At 57.4% G+C, this 21,240-nt stretch overlaps 1 protein-coding gene across 1 annotated transcript; it reads left to right on the forward strand.

Annotated features, from left to right (window-relative positions):
• The first annotated feature begins 1,507 nt into the window (after positions 1–1,507).
• Positions 1,508–14,656, forward strand: RPN1 (ribophorin I). The gene is made up of 10 exons (XM_025272457.2): positions 1,508–1,811; positions 4,204–4,268; positions 4,799–5,105; positions 7,961–8,170; positions 9,021–9,213; positions 9,572–9,671; positions 10,351–10,489; positions 10,974–11,093; positions 12,856–13,101; positions 14,104–14,656. The coding sequence occupies exons 1-10, from the start codon at positions 1,545–1,547 to the stop codon at positions 14,284–14,286; spliced, it is 1,830 nt and encodes a 609-aa protein (XP_025128242.1). The 5' UTR covers positions 1,508–1,544; the 3' UTR covers positions 14,287–14,656.
• Positions 14,657–21,240: the final 6,584 nt, after the last annotated feature.

A 21,240-nucleotide genomic window follows, 5' to 3' on the forward strand; every position in this document is an offset into this window, starting at 1 on the left:
GTTGTGTATACATTCCTGACTTACCTGGCAATGTATCAACTGCTTTAGATGACATGAAAAACCAGGTAAAAGCACTGTCAAATGAAAACATTCCTTTCTGGACTTCAGTCCTATCTTGGATGAAGGACGATTGGTGGAAAATTATATTTACCATTGTTATAGTTGCCTTGATAGTTCTGCTTTGTGGACCCTGCATTTTACAATGTATTATGAACTTTGTAACCCAAAGGTTGGTGGTGTTCTCTCAAATTGGCGGTCGGAGAGGCAGGGTGCAATATATCCCTATGAGTGATGCTCATACTATGAGTTAAGAGCATCAGAAGAGGGGAATGAAGGAAGAAACAGACAGAGCTGGACTCCATCTTAGACCAGGCTGCGAACATTAGGTTACAGCATGATCACCCTCCCAGTGGACTCTGAAGTTGGTGTCTGGTGTCTACAGAAATGGCATACCAATGGGAAACCAGACCCCCGATAAAAGAGCCTCAGGACTTGGACTCTCTGTGGCCTAAAGAATATGCTAATGCTCTATGTAACAGGACAAAGTCGTAAATTCCAACCTTGTTCAGGCTAGTTTCAGGGAATTTGGGGAGGTGGGTTTAAGCTGTACACTTGGGGCATATAAGGTTTTCACAAAAACTGGTCGGGGGTCCTTGGCTAAGAGGAGACAATGCCTCGGGCCCGCTGGTGTAATAAACCGCACTTCACTATGTGCACTGTCCTTCTGAGTGAGTTTGCTTCCTGCAGCGCGTGGCTACCACAGGATGAGCTCCTGCTTCCTCGGGTTTGGAGAAGAGCTTGTGCTCCCAGGGTCCAGGGAGGTACTGAAGCAGCACACACCAAGAAGCTGGGGCCCGAGGCAGCCCTGAGGCCTCCCGGGCAGACGAGTCAGTCCGCAGTTTTCAGGTGCAATTGCTCCCTTCAGGTTTCAGCTTCTGGGAGAGCGAGTCTGGCCTAGACTGGGGTCTCGTTCCCTTCGAGCACCGGTAATGTGTGGCGCACTTTGACTCACAAACTGAAGTAATGAAAGTCCCTGGGACTGCGGAGTTCTATGGGCCAGGTTGCCCACCATCTTCCAGACATCTTCCCTCTCCTTCCTCGCCAAAACTTGGTTCTCCGCTAAAAGGATGTCCTCCTGTCCTTTCTTCAGATGGGTATGCAACTCAAAGTTCAGTCAAGTCGCTTCTTGAGACAGTCAATGAGGAGAAAGCAAGTGCAGGTTTACAGGGAATTTGGGGGCAGTATTTTCTAAGCTAAAAAGTAATATGCCACCCACTCAGCGGCAGCACTTCCTGGGGACGGACGCAGCTGCGGCTCCGCCTTCCGGCGGTGGGGACAGCAGGCGCCGCCCTCCGGGACACGAGGCCGCCGCGCGCGCAGGCAGGCGCTCGGCGGGCCGCCCGTTACCATGGAGACCGGGTCCTCGTGCGGGCGCCGCCATCTTGGGCGCCGGCCGGGCCAATGGGCAGCTGCGCCGTGGCGGACGCGGGGCGCGCGCGGGCGCGCGGGGGGCGGGCGCCCTGCGGCTCAGCTCGGTCCCGGCCATGGAGGCACCCGCAGCCCGCCTGCTGCCGCTGCTGCTGCTGCTGCTCGCGGCCTGCGCCCCGGCGCCGGGCCGCGCCTCCTCGGATGCGCCGCCGCTGGTCAACGAGGATGTGAAGCGCACGGTGGACCTGAGCAGCCACCTGGCCAAGGTGACGGCCGAGGTGGTCCTGGCGCACGCGGGCAGCGGCTCCTCGCCCCGCGCCGCCTCCTTCCTGCTGGCGCTGGAGCCCGAGCTGGAGGCCCGGCTCGCGCACCTCGGCGTGCAGGTGAGCGGGGCGGCGGGGCGGCGGGGCGGCTCGGCGTCCGCCCTGGACACGTCAGCACCGGCCTGCGGCGCGGGCGGCCGGGCCCGGGCCTGTGGGGTCACGGGGATCCGCCTCTGGCCACAGCGGTCGGAAGCTCAAATCTCCTGCTTCCAAGGTTGTGCCTCTTTGAAACCGTTGCACACAGAACGCATTTCTTACGGCTGCGAAGAACTCTTAAAAAAAAAAAAAAGTTCTCTCTTTAAGTTAGTTTAAAAAACTCGTGCGAGTAATACGGTACAGAAGAGGAAAGTCCAGTTCTCTGCCTCCCCCGGCCTGTTCTCATTCTGACAGTAAAGCAATAAATGGCTCCCCAGTCGGCTTCTTTTCTTCCAGGCATTTAAGTCGTCAGTTTTACGTCCCTCGAGGAGGCAGGGTTGGTTTTGGGCATAGGGAATATACATATACAGAGGTTTGCCTTTTATTGCTGTTCCCATTAGACAACATGCATTAAGTGATTACTCAATTATTAGTTGGGAAAATAGTCATTACAGTGTCGTACTTCTGAACTTGGAACTGTAAAGTTGCCTTTATAGAGATCATGCTTCCGAAATGACTCCTGTTCCCTTTCAGGCCTCCTCCATGCTGTAGGACGTAGTTTTACTTCAAGCTTTGTGGAAGGATGGATTAAAACTTCACTTTTCTGTTCTGAACTGTTAAGTCCTACTCTTTTATAAAAGCTCCTCCTACCTAGCGAGGTTGCCAGAGTGTAACCAGACAACAGCAGAAGCTATCTGGCCATCGTGCCTGGAGAGCGTGCTTCCAACCTGGGTTTCTGTACTGGTGTCTTAGCGAGAATTCACCTGCTGTTGGGTGTTGTGGTCGGTATTTTAAGGACATTCTCATTTAACTCTCACGACAGCCCTTTGATGTGTATGTACTCTAACTGCAGGTGAGGGCTGGAGTCTGGGGGCTGAGTTGTTAAAACCCCTGCCTGAAGTCTTAGGGTAGAGTCAGGGCTTAGGCTAGTTTGTTTAAGACTTCATTTGTGTTCTTCAGCACACTGCACTGCCTCTTCTGGCCTAGGTGAGCAGAGGCAGAGTTCTGCAGGAGTATGAAACCTTGCGGTCCCATCACCAGATTTATCCAGAGTCTTTTTTTTTTTTTGATTTGGAGTCCAAAAGAGAGGCTCTTTTGTACCTCTATCTCAGCGGGGGACATAACCAGATGATAAACTTAACCAAGACGATGTATATTTTCCAACAACTGACTGAGAGTCTTAGTGCGGTTGCTTGAAGTATTTTCAGGGAATTATATTCACCCTTACATGTAGAATTTCAGAAGCTGGTGGAAGGGACTGCGGGAATCAGTGACTAGGAGCCAGTGGTTCCTTGTCTCCTTGCCACCAAAGATGTTTTTCCTTTCATTTGCGTCCTATATTTGAAACCTTTTGTCTTTAATCTTTTGTTAGTTCAGCAGTGAATCTGATAAATACTTAAAAATGAAGAGGAATAGTTCTTAAGACAAAATCACCATATAGCTGAACAGTGAGAGTTCCTGATAAATAGGAATATACTAGAATGTTCCCATTGTGCTAAGAGTGAAATCGGTTGTGTTTATTAGGCTGTTTGACTGTTGAGGATGATCGTATGATAACTTTTAGGCTTTTGAGATACTACAAATAGCTTTCTCATGATAGCTTTGCATACTCTATTGGGGATCACTGCTTCAGTCCTCAAAGGTGGTCTTAAATTTTTTTCTTTTGGTGGAGTTTGGGTTGGCAAAGAGATAGTGGTGGGTGTATAAGCTTTTTCCTTAGCACCTGCTCCACAGTCTCATTCGAGACGCCTGCTCTCCTCAGGAGGACCCTGCAGCCTGCTGGAGTTGCATGCTCTTTGTGGTTGTGCACTGGGGTGAGGGAGGGGTGAGGGTGAAGGAGTGTGTCGTGCCGTTGCTTGCGTCACTGTTAATGCCTTTTGTGCAGGTAAAGTCAGTTTTCATTACGCGTGAGACTTTTCTACTATAACAATAAATAATGCTCAGGTTTTTTCCCATGCATGTTTGAGTATAAATGAAGAAGAAAATCTCCAGAAAGAAACCTTTCCAGCCTTTATATTTGGGACTGTGAACTGGATTTGGAAGTATATTTTTAATTTGTACGTGTGTATTTTATCATTCAGGAAATATTATGATTTTATGGAGCATATTATACAGCTTATTCAGTGAAAAAGTCAGTCTTTTGAAGTGTTCCTGTATTTTGGTTGGAAAATTGTTACTGAAACCAGAATTCGATCTTCACAAAGTTCTGGCAGCTGGAATTCTTTAATGTGGACATTATGAGGCAGTTAGTTAATTGCTGACTCAAAATTTAGAGGCTAAAAGACAAAAAAGAATAACTTCCTTTGTCCTGTTGCAGGTGAAGGGAGAGGATGAGGAGGAGAACAATCTGGAAGTGAGAGAAACCAGCATTAAGGGTAAAAGGTAAGGTGGCAGCCGGCATGTGTCTGCCTCGCCGCCTCCGGTTGCATGTTATCTGCAGGCTGGAACCCTAACAGGAGAGTGGCCTGGCGCGCCCGGCGTGTCGGGGGCTGCCTCAGCGCGCCTGGACGCGTCTCCGTGTTGGCCGGCCTTCCGTGGTGCGGCTCGACTGCGATGCTTTCAGCACTTAGCCTGTTGTTGGACATTTGGGTTGTTCAACACTCTTATAAACAACCTTGAGATGATCATGTAGACATTTGTGTTTTTTTTGTTTAAGGTTTTTGGGCCACACTGCATGGCTTGCGGGATCTTCCCTGAGCCACCGCAGTGGAAGCCCAGAACCTAAGCCCTCGGCCACCAGGGAGTCCCTGGACGTCTGTCTTAAAAGGCTTACATTAAAAGGCTTCCACTAATAGGCTGGACGTAGTCTCCTAGAGGCCAGTGGTGTCACCTTGGCACAAAATATCACTGTGCCTTTGAGCCGCTCTTTTTTCAGTGTCTTGGTCTCGCATTTCCCCTCGTTCTTCCTGCAGCGGGAGATTCTTCACAGTCAAGCTCCCAGTGGCTCTTGATCCTGGGGCCAAGATCTCGGTCATTGTGGAAGCCGTTTATACCCACGTGCTTCAGCCGTACCCCACCCAGATCACCCAGTCGGAGAAGCAGTTCGTGGTGTTTGAGGGGAACCATTACTTCTACTCTCCCTACCCAACCAAGACGCAGACCATGCGTGTGAAGCTTGCCTCCCGGAATGTAGAGAGCTACACCAAGCTGGGGAACCCCACGCGCTCCGAGGACCTCCTGGACTATGGACCCTTCCGCGACGTCCCTGCCTACAGTCAGGTGGGCCCTCGCCGCACTCGTCCGCTCTGGAGTCCTAGAGGGACTGCTCGTTGAGAGGCTTGGGTGGGAATCCACGGCCCTTTGTAAAATCAACCCCAGGATTTTAACCTGCTGAGAAGTGACTCCGTGGGGCTCACTCCCCTCCTCCTGGAGTTCAGGTAGAGGCTGCGGCTTGAGGAAGGCTTTTTAAAGGACGTGGGACTTGGGGCAGAGGTAGACAAAGCATCATGGGCAGAGGTGTCACGGTGGCATTCGAGCTGTACCTTAAGGCTTCAGCCGGCCTTTCTCTTTTTTTGCACTATACTCTCGGTAGATTTTTTTAAAAGTTCTCAAAGCAAAGCATGAAAGAAAGCAAAGTCACTCAGTCATGTCCGACTCTTTGCGACCCCACGGACTGTAGCCTACCAGGCTTCTCAGTCCATGGGATTTTCCAGGCAAGAGTACTGGAGTGGGGTGCCATTCCCTTCTCCAGGGGATCTTCCCGACTCAGGGGTTGAACCTGGGTCTCCTGCATTGTAGGCAGACGCTTTACCCTCTGAGCCACCAGGGAAGCCCAAAGCAAAGCATATGGACAATTAAAAATCTCTTGTGGTGTACTTTGAAATGGTTTCTCAAAAAATTCAGCCAGTTTGTTATGGCACCAGGAGTATGTGACTGCTAGTGTCCCCACATCCTTGTCAGTAGTGGCATTAAATACAATCACATGTGATTAATAATTCAGTTGGATTTTTGAATATCTAGTCATAGAATGAATGAAGTGGCTATAGCTATAAGAATTAAAATACACCTTATCTTGTCCATTTCTTGGACTTCTGGGAAAGAAAGGTATCTTGGTTTTTTTTCCTTCCAGTTTTATTGAGGTGTAATTGACATACAGCCCTGAGTAAGTTAAAGGCTTACAGTGCCTCCTCCTGCCTCCCCCGGCGCCCTTCCTCCTCCCCGGCCCCTCCCTCCTCCCCCGGATCCCCCTCCTCTTCCCCCAGCTCCCCCGGCCCCCCACCCCCCTTCCTCCTCCTGCGCCCCGTCTCCTCCCCCTGCACCCCCCTCTCCTCCCCCTGCGCCCCCCTCTTCTCCCCCCCCTCCTCCCCCAGGTCCCCCTTCCTCCCCTGGCCCCCCACCTCCCTCCTCCTTCCCCTGCGCCCCCCTCTCCTCCCCCGCCCCCCTCCTCCGCCTGCGCCCCCCCTCCTCCCCCTGTGCCCCCTTCTCCTCCCCTGGCCCCCCACCCCCCTCCTCCTTCCCCTGAGCCCCCCTCTCCTCCCCCGCCCCCCCCTCCTCCCCCTGTACCCCCTTCTCTTCCCCTGGCCCCCACCCCCTCCTCCAACTCCCCCCCCCCGCCCCCTGCCTCTGGGGCCCCCCTCTCCTCCTCGATGGCAACCACCTGTTTGTTTTTATGACTCTGTTTCTATTTCCTTTGTCCATTTGTGTTTTAGATTTTACATTTAAGTGAGACCATGCAGTGTTTGTCTTGTCTGAGTGATATTTTACTTAGATACTTAGCTGTACCCTCTAGCTGTATCCATGCTGCCACAAATGGCAGGCTTTCCTTCTTTTCTGCCTGAGCAGTGTTCCACTCTGTGTGTACCTCATATCCGTTCGTCTGGTGATGAACACTTAGGTTGCTTCTAATCTTGGTTATTGTAAATGATGCTGCTGTGAACTTTGGGGTGCAGGAATCTCTTCTAATTAGTGTTCTCATTTTCTTTGGATAAAGGCCGAGAAATAGAATTGCTGGGTCATATGGTAGTTGTGTTTTCCATTTTTTAAGGAATCTCCTTTAAATAGGGCATGCCCGCTGGTTTCCGTAGTGGCTGCCCCAGGTCATACTCCGACCGGCAGTGCACAGGCTCCGTCTCCACGTCCTGCCAACGCTTGCTGTTTGTTATCTTTCTGGTAACAGCCATTCTGACGGGTGTGAGGTGATCTCTCCTTGTGGTTTTGGTTTGCATTTCCCTGATGATCAGTGATGTTGAGTGTTTTTTCACTTGCCTTTGGCCGTCTTAATGTCTTCCTTGGAAAAATGTCTGTTCAGCTCCTCTCCCCATTTTAAATTGGGTCATTTGGTTTTGATGCTGAGTTGTACACGTTCTTTCTATGTCTTGGATGCTGACCCCTGACTGGCCGTGCCGTTTGCAGATGTCTTCGTCCATTCATAGGTGACCTTCCTTCTGTTGACAGTTCACTTGGCTCTGCAGGTTTTGTAGGTTTATAGTTTATATTTTCTGGTCCTTTTGTCATTTTACCTTTAAAAATTTTTTTATTCAATTTATTTAAATTAAAAAGAAACAAAATAGTTCACCCATTTCTGCAACCCATGTGTCTGGCAACCACCAATCTGTTCTTTGTATCTGTGACCAGAAAGATTTCCTGATACTGACTTCAGGGCCTCTGGGTGTTTTTATTTGTAAAATGGGGGTAAGTAGTACTTACTTCATTATGCTGTTCTGAAGACTAAATGAAACGGTATGTTTATTTAGAGCTCATAAAGGAGTGACTGTCATGTACATACAGGTTAGCCACATAACAATATATTATCCTAAAACATCTCTTCTGTGCATTTTTCCAGATAACTTTTCTCCAGGAGAGAAAAGTCCAGTAACGCTCTGCGTCTTGCTCAGTTTTAGGCTATTTGTTAACTCACCGGTGACAGATGATGTCTCCATTAGGTCTTGCGTATATTGACATTTCCTTGTTACCGTTTTCTTTATTTACGACCTAAGTCTCTAAAGAAGCTTTGTGGAGCTGCGTTTCTCGCCGTCCCGGGGCTGAGGTGTAGCCTGTCTCCAGCCAGTTTGCCGTGAGCTAGTGTTGACTCCTGTTCCCTCAGATCCTCGAGCTCCTTGTTCCTTCCTCCGCAGGACACGTTCAGGGTGCATTCTGAGAACAACAGCCCTTTCCTGACCATCACCAGCATGACCCGCGTCATCGAGGTCTCCCACTGGGGCAACATCGCCGTGGAGGAGAATGTGGACCTGAAGCACACGGGCGCCGTGCTCAAGGGGCCTTTCTCGCGCTACGATTACCAGAGGCAGCCGGACAGTGGGGTCTCCTCCGTGCGATCGTTTAAGGTATGGGCTGATGGGCCTGGACACTGGGAGACACTGTGACTGTCTAGTCAGAGATAGAACAACGGCCCAGCCTCAGGCCCTGGTCGGGGAACTAGCAGCCCGCCCCCCCCCCGCCCCCCCCAAAAAAAGCCCCATTCCTGTAAGTCAGCCATTTTCTTTTACAGAAAATGGGAATAATGGAAAAAGGAGAAACAAAACCAGACCCTAGCATTGCTGACACTTATACGTATTTCTTTTTTCTTATAATATCGTTTTTAAAAACATTTGATTGTATTGCATATACAGTTTTATATCTTCTTTGTCTTATAAATGAAATCTTATAAGCATGTTCATGTACCTGCATAATACAGAAGGGCTCAGTGAGCAGACAAAAGCATTATATTTCCCCTCGATTATCAAAAGCTGCTTACAGGTTTGGAAGTAAATAATTTAAAAGTAAGTGAAAATTTTTAAAAATTGTAAAAAATACTAGGTGGAGAAACCCCTTTTGTAAATAAACCATAAAGCGTGTAGTGATTTGATGTGCTTTCTTCCATCTTCAGTGTCCCTTCCTGCAAAACAACTTACAGGTTATTTTTAGCTTTGTACTAAGCCCTTAGCATCTGCAAAGGTATTTATGAGAATCTGGCTATTTGCCAACCTTGACTGAGAAGCAGATGAGGTATCTAGAACTCTGAAGCCTGTTGAGGGAAGTCAGGCTTTCCTGAGGTGGTTCACATGGAGACGGTCTCTTTACGGCGTGCTGTGGTGAGGAGCTTGGGGCGGGACGTCTGTCCTGGGTCCTTCTCTGGGTGGTCCTTCTCTGGGTCCGTTTCTGGGGTCTCCAAAAAAGTGTGCTTGCTCTCTGCAGACCATCCTCCCCGCTGCGGCCCAGGACGTGTACTACCGCGACGAGATTGGCAACGTGTCTACCAGCCACCTGCTCATCCTGGACGACTCCGTAGAGATGGAGATCCGGCCTCGCTTCCCGCTCTTCGGCGGCTGGAAGACCCATTACATCGTTGGCTACAACCTCCCAAGCTACGAGTACCTCTATAACCTGGGTCAGTCTTCAGTAATTAGAGGGTGGAAAAGGCAAAGGCTGTCTTTTTCTTTCCTGTGGGGTTTCTCGTTGTTGTGTGTGATGATCTGATGCGGAGAGCGTGTTCGCATTCTCAGGAAGGCTGGCATCAGGAGGCCCTTCTCACGCGTGGCTTCCGTGTCTCCAACACACTGACAGCTGTCTCTGAAGCCCAGTCAGACGCGGGCGCTCCTTCCACGAGACTTGGCTGCGTGGTCTTCCATTGGCGGCGGGCGCGTGGCAGTGGCCGTTCTCTCTTTGTGGTGCTCAGGGCCTGGGTGCTAGTACTTGCTGGAAAGGCGCACACGAGCCACTCACCACTGTGTCTGCTCGACCCTTAGGAGACCAGTACGCGTTGAAGATGAGGCTGGTGGACCACGTGTTTGATGAGCAGGTCATAGACTCTCTGACCGTGAAGATCATCCTGCCGGAAGGGGCCAAGTGAGTGTGCCCTCCCTTCCCGCCCCTCCTGGTCCCGCCCTCTTGGTGCCCTGGGGACTCTGGGTTCCAGGGTGCAGAGGAGGGACTCCTGGCGATTTAACCTGGAACATCCACAGCAGGCCTGGGTGATGGCCCGAGGCCGACGGGTGCCCGCCAGCCGGAAAGAACTCAGAGTTGAGGAAGGCGGGTGGCCTGTGCAGTGTTCCTCGCAGAGGGAAGGACAGTGGAGACAGTCTGTCCTATCTGGGCTGGTCAGACCAGGTTCAGAAGGCCAAGGTCTCAGATGGTGTATCAGGTTCCATGGTTATGGACAGAGGAGCTGTCTTTGGCCGATTTAAGCAGAAAGCAAGCAATCTGGAAGGGAGAGGGATCTCATCAGAAGACAGCCTCTGCTGAACCAGGATGGGGCAGACAGAGCCCAGCATCTCCATGAGTCCAGCCGGTAGAAACTAGTGGGCCCTCATAGGGCCACCTGCCCTTGGCACGGGGGACGAAACGTGCTCAGGCAGGCTTTTCTGGCAGTGGACCCAGGGTCTCGGGGCCAGGTGGAACCCATGCTGGGCGGGGAGCGGAGTGGAGTAGGACTAGGGCCCTGGAGGGTCCCTGGGCCTTGGGATCCTCGCTGTGGGGCCAGCTGGGGAGTGCGGTTTGTCAGGCTGTCCCACCCCGTCCCCTCCAGGAACATCCAGGTGGACAGTCCCTATGAGATCAGCCGCGGCCCTGACGAACTGCACTACACCTACCTGGACACGTTCGGCCGCCCCGTCATCGTGGCCCACAAGGAGAACCTAGTGGAGCAGCACATCCAGGACATCGTGGTAGGCGCGCATGCCGGCCCCCCCCAACCCCACCGAGAGCGCCCGCGGGCGGGGCGCACACCCCGGCCCCGAAAGCGCCGCTGGCACACGCGCACGCCGGGCCAAGAGCGGCCTCCGGCAGAGCGCGCACGTTGGGGGTGGAGGGGAGGCGCGCTCCCCTCCCACAGGGCGGCCGAGGGCGGGGTGGGGCGCACACGCTGGCCGCCAAGCGTGGCCGCGGGCGTGGCGCGCACGCCGGCCCCCGGGAGCGGCCACGGGCCGGGCACACACACAAGCCCCCCGGGAGCAGTCGCGGGCACGCGCACGCGGCTCCCGAGAGCGGCCGCGGGCACGTGCACGCCGGCCCCTGAGAGTGGCCGCGGGCGGGGTGGGGCGCACACGCCGGCCCCGAGGGTGGCCGCGGGCGGGGCGCCCGGCCTAGGGAGGCCCCTGCCCCGGGCTCTGCGTCCAGGCGCACCCCCGTCAGCAACGCTCCCCTCCCCAGGTGCACTACACCTTCAACAAGGTGCTCATGCTGCAGGAGCCGCTGCTGGTGGTGGCCACCTTCTACATCCTCTTCTTCACCGTCATCGTCTACGTCAGGCTAGACTTCTCCATAACGAAGGTACCTGGCCGCCTGCGTGGCGCGCTTGCCCTGCGTCCGTCTGGACGACACGCTGTTGCCTGGACACCCCCCCCCCCCCCCCCCCCCCCCCCCCCCCGCCTGTGGCCCCGGCGATCCTTAACCTGGGAGCCCCTCCTCCCGTTACTGTCATCATGGGCCGTGATGCTGTGAGGTCAGGCTGCCACCGGGCGGCCAATGCCGTGGAGTGGGCAGCGGGCAGAGAGCCTCTGGAGCGAGGCGCCCCACCGGACAGGAAGTGGGAGGCGTCTGGCCGGACCGAGCAGCATGCAGACAGCAGGGCGGCCTTCAGTGGGGCCGTGGGTTTGAACAAGGACCTTGGTCCGGCTGGTTCTGTGGTCCCCCAGGCTGCCCGGGGTGGGGGTGCGCCAGGCAGTGGCCAGTTAGCCCTGTCACGTGGGAGGGCTGAGTCCAGGTTTTATGATGACATATGCCCATTTCCTAAGGTATAAAAACTGCTCATTCTTTGATTAATTTTGAAAATGCTGAGTTTTAAGATAATTCTACATGTAGACATTTTGCAGGAACAGTAAAAACAAGTCGTGTGCCCCCATCACCCAGACTGAGCAGTTAACACTTGGGCCCCTGTCTTGTCTGTAATTCTCTCCCTGGACCATCTGAGGGGGAGGCGCCCACCGTCCGTGCGTGCTCAGGTGTGTGTGCAGCCTGCGGGCGCCGCCTCGAGTGGCTGGAGTACACGGATCAGCCTCGGGAGCGTGGAGTCGCGTGATGACGACCAGCGGGAGCCCTGCGCCTCCTGCCCCAGGGCGGCCTCTGGAGCGCGTGGTTTTCATGCTTGAGGCTCTGTTGAAGATGCTGCGCTGCATTTAGTCATATTTCCTTAGTCTCCTTTAATCTGGAACATTTGTAATTTAGGTTTCTTATGGTTCTCCCTGAGAATTCCTGTTACGCATTTTTGGTGAGAGCGTGATAAACTGGTGCCGTGTCTGTGGTGCGTGATGTCAGGAGGCACCTGGTGTCAGCTGGTCCAGGGTTGGTGGTGGTGACTTCTTGGATGACTTGGTGCCTGTCTGGTTTCTTCACCAAAAAGTTACTCTTTTTCTCTTTGCAATTAATACAGTCTGTTTGAGGCTGTATAAAGACTGTATACGTTCACCCATTAGGTAACAGTATTCATTATTGGTTCTTGTCTGAATCTTTTAGCAGTTGTGGTGGCTGGAAAACTGCGGGGCCTTTTACCTTAGCAGTCGGCTGTCCACTGTAAGGAAAAGCTTCCCTCATTGGTTGGTGGTTTGGATTAGTGTTTTCTGTTGGATCACTGTCCACTGCTCTCTGCAGTAGGCCCGTGCTTAGAGGTTCTGGGGAGTGTGCGGGGCCACGTCTAAAGGGCTGTGGTGGCCACGGAGCTCAGGCTTCGTCCTTAGGCCCTGGAAACACGTGGAGGTGCTGAGCAGGAGGGAGCCGCAGTAAAGGCTCTGGGAGCCCCCGGCCGCGGGCTCTCCTCCCTCAGCACCTCCCTACCCTTGCATGGGCCCCCGGCAATAGCGTGCCTTTCACCCCGTCTGTCTCTGCTGCCGGACCTGGATGTGACCCTGTGCCTCGTCTTCCTGGCCCAGTGCTGCCCACTGCTGAGCTGTCCAGCGCCAGGGTCGGCGAGTGTGCGTCTCGGGCTTCCCAGGAAGATGCTTTTCTGGCTTCACAGCTGGGGGCGGGTGCTCCTTGGGAGGTGACGGTCAGACCGGGCTCAGGCCCAGATGTCATCACACACGGTGTCTCTCCCCAGGACCCTGCTGCGGAAGCCAGGATGAAGGTGGCCTGCATCACAGAGCAGGTCTTGACCCTGGTCAACAAGAGACTAGGTCTCTACCGTCACTTTGACGAGACGGTCAACAGGTACAAACAGTCCCGAGATGTGTCCACTCTCAACAGCGGCAAAAAGAGCCTGGAGACGGAGCACAAGGCTCTGACCAGCGAAGTGGCGCTGCTGCAGTCCCGGCTGAAGACCGAGGGCTCCGACCTATGCGACAAAGTGAGTGCCCGCTGCCGCCGTGCACCCGGCTTATGTCTGCCTCGGTCCACGCAGCCGATGGTGTGGGACACCCCGGCTCGCCGCCAGCTTGTGGGGCGAGCACTCCCATCGTGTTTCCGTGCTGCGTGTGCCCCCCTGGGGGTGTGAGATCTGGGGTCTCCCGGCCTGCACAGCACTGTCCACGTGGCCTCTGTGGAGCGCTGCCCCTCCAGCTGCTTGGGCTGTGGGGAGGAGCACGGACTTTGAATGATGGCTTGGAGTCTAGGCTCTGATTCATACTTTGTGAACCTGTCAAGTTACCTAAGTTGGGTGCCTCAGTTTCCGCATCTGTAAATTGGGGGCTGAGGGGAGCCCTTGGGTCCTGACTGAGCTCGCAGCCGTCATGGCTGTCAAGCCTGTCAGTGTGTGTGAAGTGTGGGGAGCCCGGGGATGAGGCTGAGAGCCCCGACCACTGCCCCTCCTGTCGCCCTGTGCTGCTCCCGTCCACGCACCTGCCCTTTCTGACCCATCAGTCACGTCCTCAGGTGGATGATGTCTGTCGGCCTCCCACGGGCGGGGTGCCTGTCTGTCGCGTCTGCTGTTTTCCAGAGCGTAGACGCGTGCCTGGCACCATGGCTCATCGATACTCGCTGAGTGTCGAACGAATGTGGCTGTTAAAGGCCTCAGCTTGACGCCCAGTCAGTGGTAACGCACGTTGCCTGCCCTGCTGTCCGTCCTTTGCCTGACAGTCCCTGGCCCTGTCTGGCAGTGGGAGGGAAGAGAACGGATGTTCCCCGAGTGCCTGCGTGTGCCCAGCACTGTGCAGGGAGCTCACGTGTTGTCACACTTGATGCTCACACTCCCACGGCTGGGGCCAGGGGTGGTGAAAGGCCTGGCTCCCCGGGGCCAGAGACTGAGGGAAAAGGGCTCGTAGGGGTGAAGCTGGCCTCTCCCCCCTGCGTCCCTGCCTTGGGAGGCGGTGCAGGGACACTCTCGACCCTGCCCTGCTCTTGCCTCGGCCAGGTGAGCGAAATGCAGAGACTGGACGCGCAGGTCAAGGAGCTGGTCCTGAAGGCGGCGGTGGAGGCCGAGCGGCTGGTGGCTGGCAAGCTCAAGAAAGACACATACATCGAGAACGAGAAACTCATCTCGGGAAAGCGGCAGGAGCTGGTCGGCAAGATCGACCACATCCTGGATGCCCTGTAGCCCTGCAGAGGCAGGCTTGGGCGTGAACGGCAAGGCCAGCACAGACTGGCTTCTGGAGTTTGCAAAATGCTTTCAAGGAAGACAGAAGTCAGGCCCTGCCTCAGGCAACGCAAGAAGCTTCGTTTTTGTCCCTAAAATATCCCTTTAAAACAACAGCAAAACTTAAATGTCATGAACAAGAAAATATCTTTGTGTTCTGAACAAAGAAGTTTTTGAGTTTTGTTTATTCTGAATCCTAGGATATTTTTGGCACCTGTAAGCCCCTTGTTTTATGGCCTTCTAATCCCTGATGTGTGGGTATTTTACAAGTGTGTGTGTTTTTTAAAGTGCGTGTGACCAAGTGACAATAAAGTTGGGACTGTGAACTTGGGTTTCGTTGTGCTGAAAATCTCTCATAACTTATTTCTTAACTTTGGAGATAGTACTTTCATCAAGTGCTTTTTATCCACTAAACAATGGATTTGCAAAAAAAAAAAGGGGCGGGGGGGATTTGCTCCTGGGAGCAAGTTTGTGTGGCGAGTCTAGGTTAATTTTACATCTGGGAACCCTGATGCCACAAAGGTAAAGTGGCCTGGGTGAGGCCCCGAGCCGTGTGGAGGGGTGTGGAGCACCCGGGGCACGAGTTCTTCCCGGCGCTAAGGCGACAGTGGAGCAGAGTTCGTGTGGCGAGCAGTGACGTGACGGCCAGACTAAGTCACTAACCGGCAGGCCCTCCGAGGGTACACACGGGAGGGCCCGGGCGGGATGGCCGTGCCAAGGCCTGGGGCCTCTTCAGGCTGCGGGCTACACCCCAAGGTCAGGCGAAGGGCAAGCAGGGAGACACGCTCAGCTTTGACTCCGGCTGCGCGCCCGCTGTCTCCCAGGCACAAGACGCGGGCCCGGGCCGGGGGGCCGGCCTCCGCGGAAGCCCCTCGCCCGCCCAGTGAGGTCCTGCCCCTCCTCCCGGGGCGTCTTCCCCGAGCCATTCTCCCGCACCGTCCGCTGGGAGCGGGGCAACGGAGCCGGCCGCCGCCGAGCGGGCTGCAGCGACCCCGGCCCGCCTCGGACGGAGGGGCCCCTCAGCCGGCAGTGGGACGGCTTCTCCTCCCGCCTCCCGCCCGCTGCGGAGCAGGAAGAAGAAGAACCGCGGGGCCGGGGCCGAGGGCTCGTGCCGGAGGGCGCCCTCTGCCGGGCCGGCGGGCCGCGTCGAGGCCGCCGAGCGCACCGTCCGGAGCCGAGTGCGCAGGCGCAGAGGGCCCACCGGGGAGCGCGGCCAGGGGAGCCGCGCATGCGCAAGGCCACACCCGGCCTGGAGGCGAGGGCGCCACCTAGGGGCGCGCGCCGGGAGCGGCCGCCCGGCCTGGACCAGAGGTGCGCCGGAGCGGCGGGCGGCCGGGCTCGTCCATCACCCCAGCGCGGCCCGGCTGAGGCCTGGGCCCGGCCGCCCCAGCTCCGCGCTTCCTCGGCTCCGGGCCGCGGGCCGCCCTGCGCCTCCCTGGCCCTGGCTTCCCCTGTGGCCAGTGTGGCCTGGCGCCCCCTGCTAGGCCAGGGGCGAGGGTGGACTGGGCCGGCCCGGCGTGCCCGGAGAAATGCTTTAGACGCGGACACGTCCACTGGTTGCGGACAAGCCTCCTCCCTGGGTCTCTGGTGGGGGGTGGGTGCCCCTGGGCCACGGGCGGTCCTGGCCCCTCGGCCAGCCTGCCGTCCGGCCCATCATCCGGCGCCGCTGTCCAGCCCCGTGATCCAGCCCGACTCCTCCGTGGCCGGGCCTCGAGCTGGCCCACGGCCGCGGGGGGCCAGCGGAGGAAAAGGGGGCCGAAGAGGCGGGCTGGGTGTCAGCCTCCCCCTCCATTTGTCTTGGAGGCTGACACGGAGAAACCCCAGAGGGCCGAGTGCGCCCTCACAGTTTCACCACAAGTATCCTGGCCGGGCGTCTGGCGCCGCGCTGATAGTGCAGCCCGCCGCAGGCCCGCCGGAAGCGCTGCCAGCGGTTGGGGCCGCGGCCCAGGCAGGAAAGGCCCCCGCGGCCGCCTGTGCCGGCTGTTGCCCGGACGGCGGGGCCTGAACCTGGACACCCACCGGTCACCTGCCTGGGTGGCCAGGGAGGCGACTCAGAGGGAAGACGGAGCCTGCGGACTGGGCCAGGCCTGAGCCGGCGCTAAGGGCGGCCTTCCCTCCCGTGGTGGAGACCCCGTGGTGCCCCCGACCCGGCCCTTCACGTTCGCAGCCTCCCTGCGGTCACTGGACCCATGGTTGCTGCGCCAGGCCAGAACCAAGTGCGGGGAAACGTGTGAACAGAGAGCCCGGGTGGGCTGCGGGGAAAGCCGGCGGATGGGGCGTGGTTAGGGAAGCGGCCTGCCTGTCCGGAAGATCTGCAGGTGCCCGACTCCAGCCCCGTTGTGGCCTTCTATTCAGGAGGTGGAATCCAGGAAGATCCATCTTAAGAAGAGAAAGACAGGAGCCCCTTTCAATGCTGGAGGGGAAGAAGGAGGTCCCTGGGAGGGAAAAGTTGCCGATCAGGAGAGAAGGGGCCAGTGGAGGGAAGGGTCTCCTACTGCAGGGCCTTGAGGGCCGAAGCAGGTTTCACGGGAGATCTCTGAGCGCTGGGCTGTGCCTCCCCGCAGCTCCGTGCAGGAAGCCAATGGAGACCCTGTGGGGTCATTTCACTGTGGTCTTCACTGTGAGTCAAGGAGGGTTTTAGGCACTGGAGACACAGGAAATAGACAAGACCCTTTGTGACTTTCAGAAGGATGAGAAACTGGAAAATAAGTCCTTGTAGGTAGTGCTGAGTGCTCTGAAGGAAATGAAATAGGTGATGTGATCAACGGAGCTGGCTGCAGGCTTGGGGAGGCTCCCAGGGCTGGCTGGAGGGCTGAGCCAGCCCTGCGGGTCCTGCTGCCTCCGCCCCCCCACACCCCCCCCACCAGAACCTCCTGCCCCCAAGTGTTCCCTCTGGGTGGCCCCCCGTCCTTGGGCAAGTCCCTTCCCTCTGGGCTTGAAGTCTTCCTGCACAAGCCGACATCTGAGGGCCCTTCCAGCCCTGACACTGGGGTGGATGTTGGACCAGCCTCTGCCGGGGAGGGGGAGGCACAGGCCTTTGTTTCCCAGACCGTGGGCAGCAGCTGGGTGGTTGGAGGAGGGACCATCAGCCTGCTGGTGTTCCGTCTGGGTTCTGCAAGTCACCCGGGACCTTCCCACCCGTTTCCTGACCCAGACAACAGACCCCATCTTACCCGTGTTACAAGCAGGAGTCTGGACAGGCGGCTGTGACTTACTCGTGTGTGTCTCTGGGGAGGGCGTCGGGGCCCTTTCCAGGCTTGTGGGTCGCAGGTCCCAGCAGAGCTTGACTCAAGGCCCGTCCCAGGGCGCATCCACTTGGCTCAGAGCTCACTGTTTCTTGTCAGTGTCTCTTGAGTCAAGTTTGGGGTCGACTCTCGATGCCACGTGTATGGTGTACGCCAGGATGTCCTGACCCAGAGAACCTCGCCATGTGTCCCCTGCCTCTGGACGCCCCCGCCCACAGCGCTGGCCCCCGCAGGCCGGTCGGTCCCCACAGGAGGGCTCACAGGCTCCACCAGGATGGCCACGGTGTGCCCCCTCCTCAGGGTGCCCCCCAGCTTGGTGCAGTGTGTACCTGTTGAGTCCCTACAGCAGACCTGGGGAGGGGGTGTCACTCGTTTCCATGAGAACAGGATCCCAGGAAGGAGAAGCGGCCCTTCTGGGGCCACGTGTCCATCAGGCAGGTCCGGGGCCAGGCTGGTGGCAGGGACTTGCGGAGCGGCCGCTATGAGCTGCTGCCCACCCAACGCTGGGAGCCGGCCCTGACCTGACCTGGCCCGAGACGGGCCCCCTGCAAAGCTCTGGGCTGCTCTCGAGTATCGGGATGGTCCCCAGAGAGCAGCCATGCACACTGTTGGAAAGGAGAGTCTGGGGGTGACTTGAGGGAAACCCTGATTTGGGTGGGGGGCTCTGGGGAGAGACCTGGGCACATATGAGCCTAACAGCAGCACAGCATCTCTTTCCAGGTGCTCGTCAGTGAGGCGAGTGATACCGGCCCTGCACTGGGTGGCCATACAGACTAGGGAGGGGCCAGCGGCCACGCGCTGCAGGCGGGCTGCCGGGCTGCTTTGCTGGCTCTGCCACCGCTCAGCTGCCCTGTGCCTTCACGTCCCCACCTGGGAAATGGGGTAACGCTCACTGCTGAGAGTCACTGTGAGTCACTGCTGAGGCTCGGCAGAGCTGGCGGGGTGGGCATGGCCCGCAGTGCGCTCTGGGTGGGGTCTGTTGTCAGGGGAACATTTGCTCGGTGGCGGGGGAGGGGCAGGTGTCGGCCACCCTGCGACTCGGTTGCCGTTTCCCGGGGAGCTGACCCCCTTTTCTCAGGTCCCAGACTCCCCTGGGCACCTGGCCCCGGAGCCTCGGATCCCACACATGCGATCGGGTGCCCAGGGTTGCTGTGGGGGGCGACACCCCGAGGAGGGGCCCCTGTCCACGACCAGAGCCCGACCCCACTCCTCTGAGCCCCCTTCTCCCCTGGGCCTTGACCTTCGGGCTTGGGTGTGTTCCTCTCTGCACTGTCCAGGTTTATCAAGAATCCTGCCAGGTCTGTTCAGCTGGAACCCCCTACCGTGTGTATCTGATGGGCTCCTCACCGCTGGCCACCCCACCCTCAGCACGGCTCTGGGGAGGTTGGTTTGGCCAGAACCCCACCCGCTGGTGTTTCCTCTTAGTCATTGCCACCCACTGCCCGCACCTGTTCCTTGCCTGTAAATTCCCTTCTCCTGGCTGTGCTGAATGCCCCATCTCTTCCCCCATTGCAAGACCCCCCGATGTTGGGGCCTCTGGAATAATTTCTTCTTTAATAGGGGTCCTGGGAGACCATACTTGTAGAGCACACAGCAGGTGCTCAATAAATGCTGGAATCCCACTAAACACCCCCGCCCCCAGGCCAGCCGCTGGACTCCCGTCGGCTTCTTGTCGTTCTCCCGTGGACGGGTTCTGGGGCCCTGTGTGAAGCGACTGCTCTGCCGTCGGGGCCTGATTTCCCCAGCAAAGTCGCACGGCTGGGCCCTGACCCCTGAGTGCTGAGCGAGGCTCAGGTTTGCCCCAGAGACCCTCGAGGCTGGTGGGGACTGCGACCCACACCCCATCACCGCCAGAGGGAGCCCCTGCCCGGGAAATGCGCACACTGTCTCCTGGGCGCAGAGACCGCGCTATGCCTTCGGGGCTGTGCCCTGCCCCGCCCGCAGGAGCTCTGTTTTGTGGGGATGGGGGTTCTACTTATAAGGGCGAAGCAGCATGGTGCCCGCCCAGCAGGTGAGCTGCTGCCCGCCTGGCCCCCTCCCACACTTCGTGGGCCCCCTGTCACCTTGGGGTGTCCAGGAGCCATCGTCCAGGGGTCTCTGCAGACCGAGCGAGCTGGCGGTGGAGGAGCTCTTAGATGGGAGCCAGTCCACGCCGGCAGTTACTGCCAGGTGCCTGCTGCCCTGCTCCAGGCAGGGCCCGCGTGGGGACCTGGAGCCTCACACCCCAGGGTCCTGTCTGCCGCCCAGCGGGAAACTGGAGATTAGGGAGGGTCAGCTCAGGGTCCCACATGATGAGTGCAGTTTCCAGCGGGATCCGGGCCCTGTGACCGGCTCCCAGCAGGGGCTGGTCACGCCACATTGCTCAGGCCTCTGCAACAACCAGCACTTTGGCCCAGGCTCCCCTGGGAGCCCGCGGGCACCCCGTGGGCAGAGTGCCCGAGGCGGCCCCCTGGACTCCGGGTGGTAGCTCCGGGCCAGGTCCTGAGGGGACCTGGGGACGTCCCTGGGGCTGTGGTACCCTGGAGGTTGTGGCTTGGTGATGGGACAGCTGGTCTGGGAGATAACCTCCCTGGGCCCCAGCTGGCATCCTTAACTTGTGACAGGCTCATTCCTCTGTCCGGTCCTTACTGGTCCCAGGCCCACCGCCCTGACGCCTCTCTCACTGAAACCTTTCTCTCCTCCAAGGTCCAGCTGAGGTCCAGCCCTCCATAAACTCCATGAAACTCCATCCAGTGACCGCGACAGCCACTGATTTCCTTGGTCTGCCAAGATGCGTCCCTCCTAGTCTGCCTGGAGAAACTCCTATTCATTCTCTAAAGCCCAGCCCCCAGCCTGCCCCGGGAAGGCTAGCCCCCTCTTTCCTAAATGGAGACAGGTGTGCCTCGCTGGGCTTCCTGTAGGTTTGAACTATGATGTTGTGTCATGGTCAACTGCATCGGTTTACATTCAATCGTTAAAAAACGCTTCCTGTGTCTTAGAAATTGTGAAAGTACTAATACCTGCTCGTGGTAAACACTCGAGCGCCTGACAGGGCTGGGTAGGAAAGGCGGACGCTCCCACCTTGCCAGCAGCCCCCAGTTGCCAGCGCCCCTCCCAGAGGAAGACTCTCGCGGCACTTCCTTGCGCTTCCCGCAGGAAGTCTCCGTGCCCACATGACAGGGCCCGCAGTTTCTCGGCTCTGCAGCCATCTGCCTCTGCCCACCTTCCACACCCACCTCCCAGGGCCTGGGGTGGGCTGCACCTTTCGCAGGCACCCAGGGCTGCTCTGAAGATGCCACCCCAGCTGGTTTTGCGTCTTCCCAGCGCTGATCGGCCACATGTAGCCTGGGCTCTGGTGGACCACTTCATCTTTTCTTGCAGAATGTTATCATCATTATGGAAAGCTGAATTCGTTTTCCACCTTCAAAAGTCAGATGGTCCCCAAGAGATTGAGGCCGGGGGCTGGGGCTCAGAGCTTCCAGATCAAAGCTGGGAATGCAGCTCAAGAGTGGACTCAGATTTAAAGATGGAAACCCTGTTACCCCGGCAGCAAACCAAGCCTACCAGTGGGCCTTCGGCCAAGGACCCCGCAGGGCCAGGAGGAGCCCCGGTCACCTGAGCCCTGGTGCTGCCTCGGAGGCTCAGGCGCCCACCCGACCGGCCGCAGGCCGCTTCCAGGCTGAGGGGGTCT

This window comes from Bubalus bubalis, chromosome 21 (genome assembly GCF_019923935.1).
Source record: "Bubalus bubalis isolate 160015118507 breed Murrah chromosome 21, NDDB_SH_1, whole genome shotgun sequence".
In the NCBI taxonomy this organism is placed as follows: Eukaryota; Metazoa; Chordata; class Mammalia; order Artiodactyla; family Bovidae; genus Bubalus; species Bubalus bubalis.

Excerpts from the sequence above, each read along its gene's own strand:
- RPN1 (XM_025272457.2), top strand. The coding sequence starts at position 1,545 with ATGGAGGCACCCGCAGCCCGCCTGCTGCCGCTGCTGCTGCTGCTGCTC. Across the intron at positions 5,106-7,960 it reads ACGTCCCTGCCTACAGTCAG|GACACGTTCAGGGTGCATTC; the intron begins GTGGGCCCTCGC and ends CTTCCTCCGCAG. Across the intron at positions 9,214-9,571 it reads CGAGTACCTCTATAACCTGG|GAGACCAGTACGCGTTGAAG; the intron begins GTCAGTCTTCAG and ends CTCGACCCTTAG.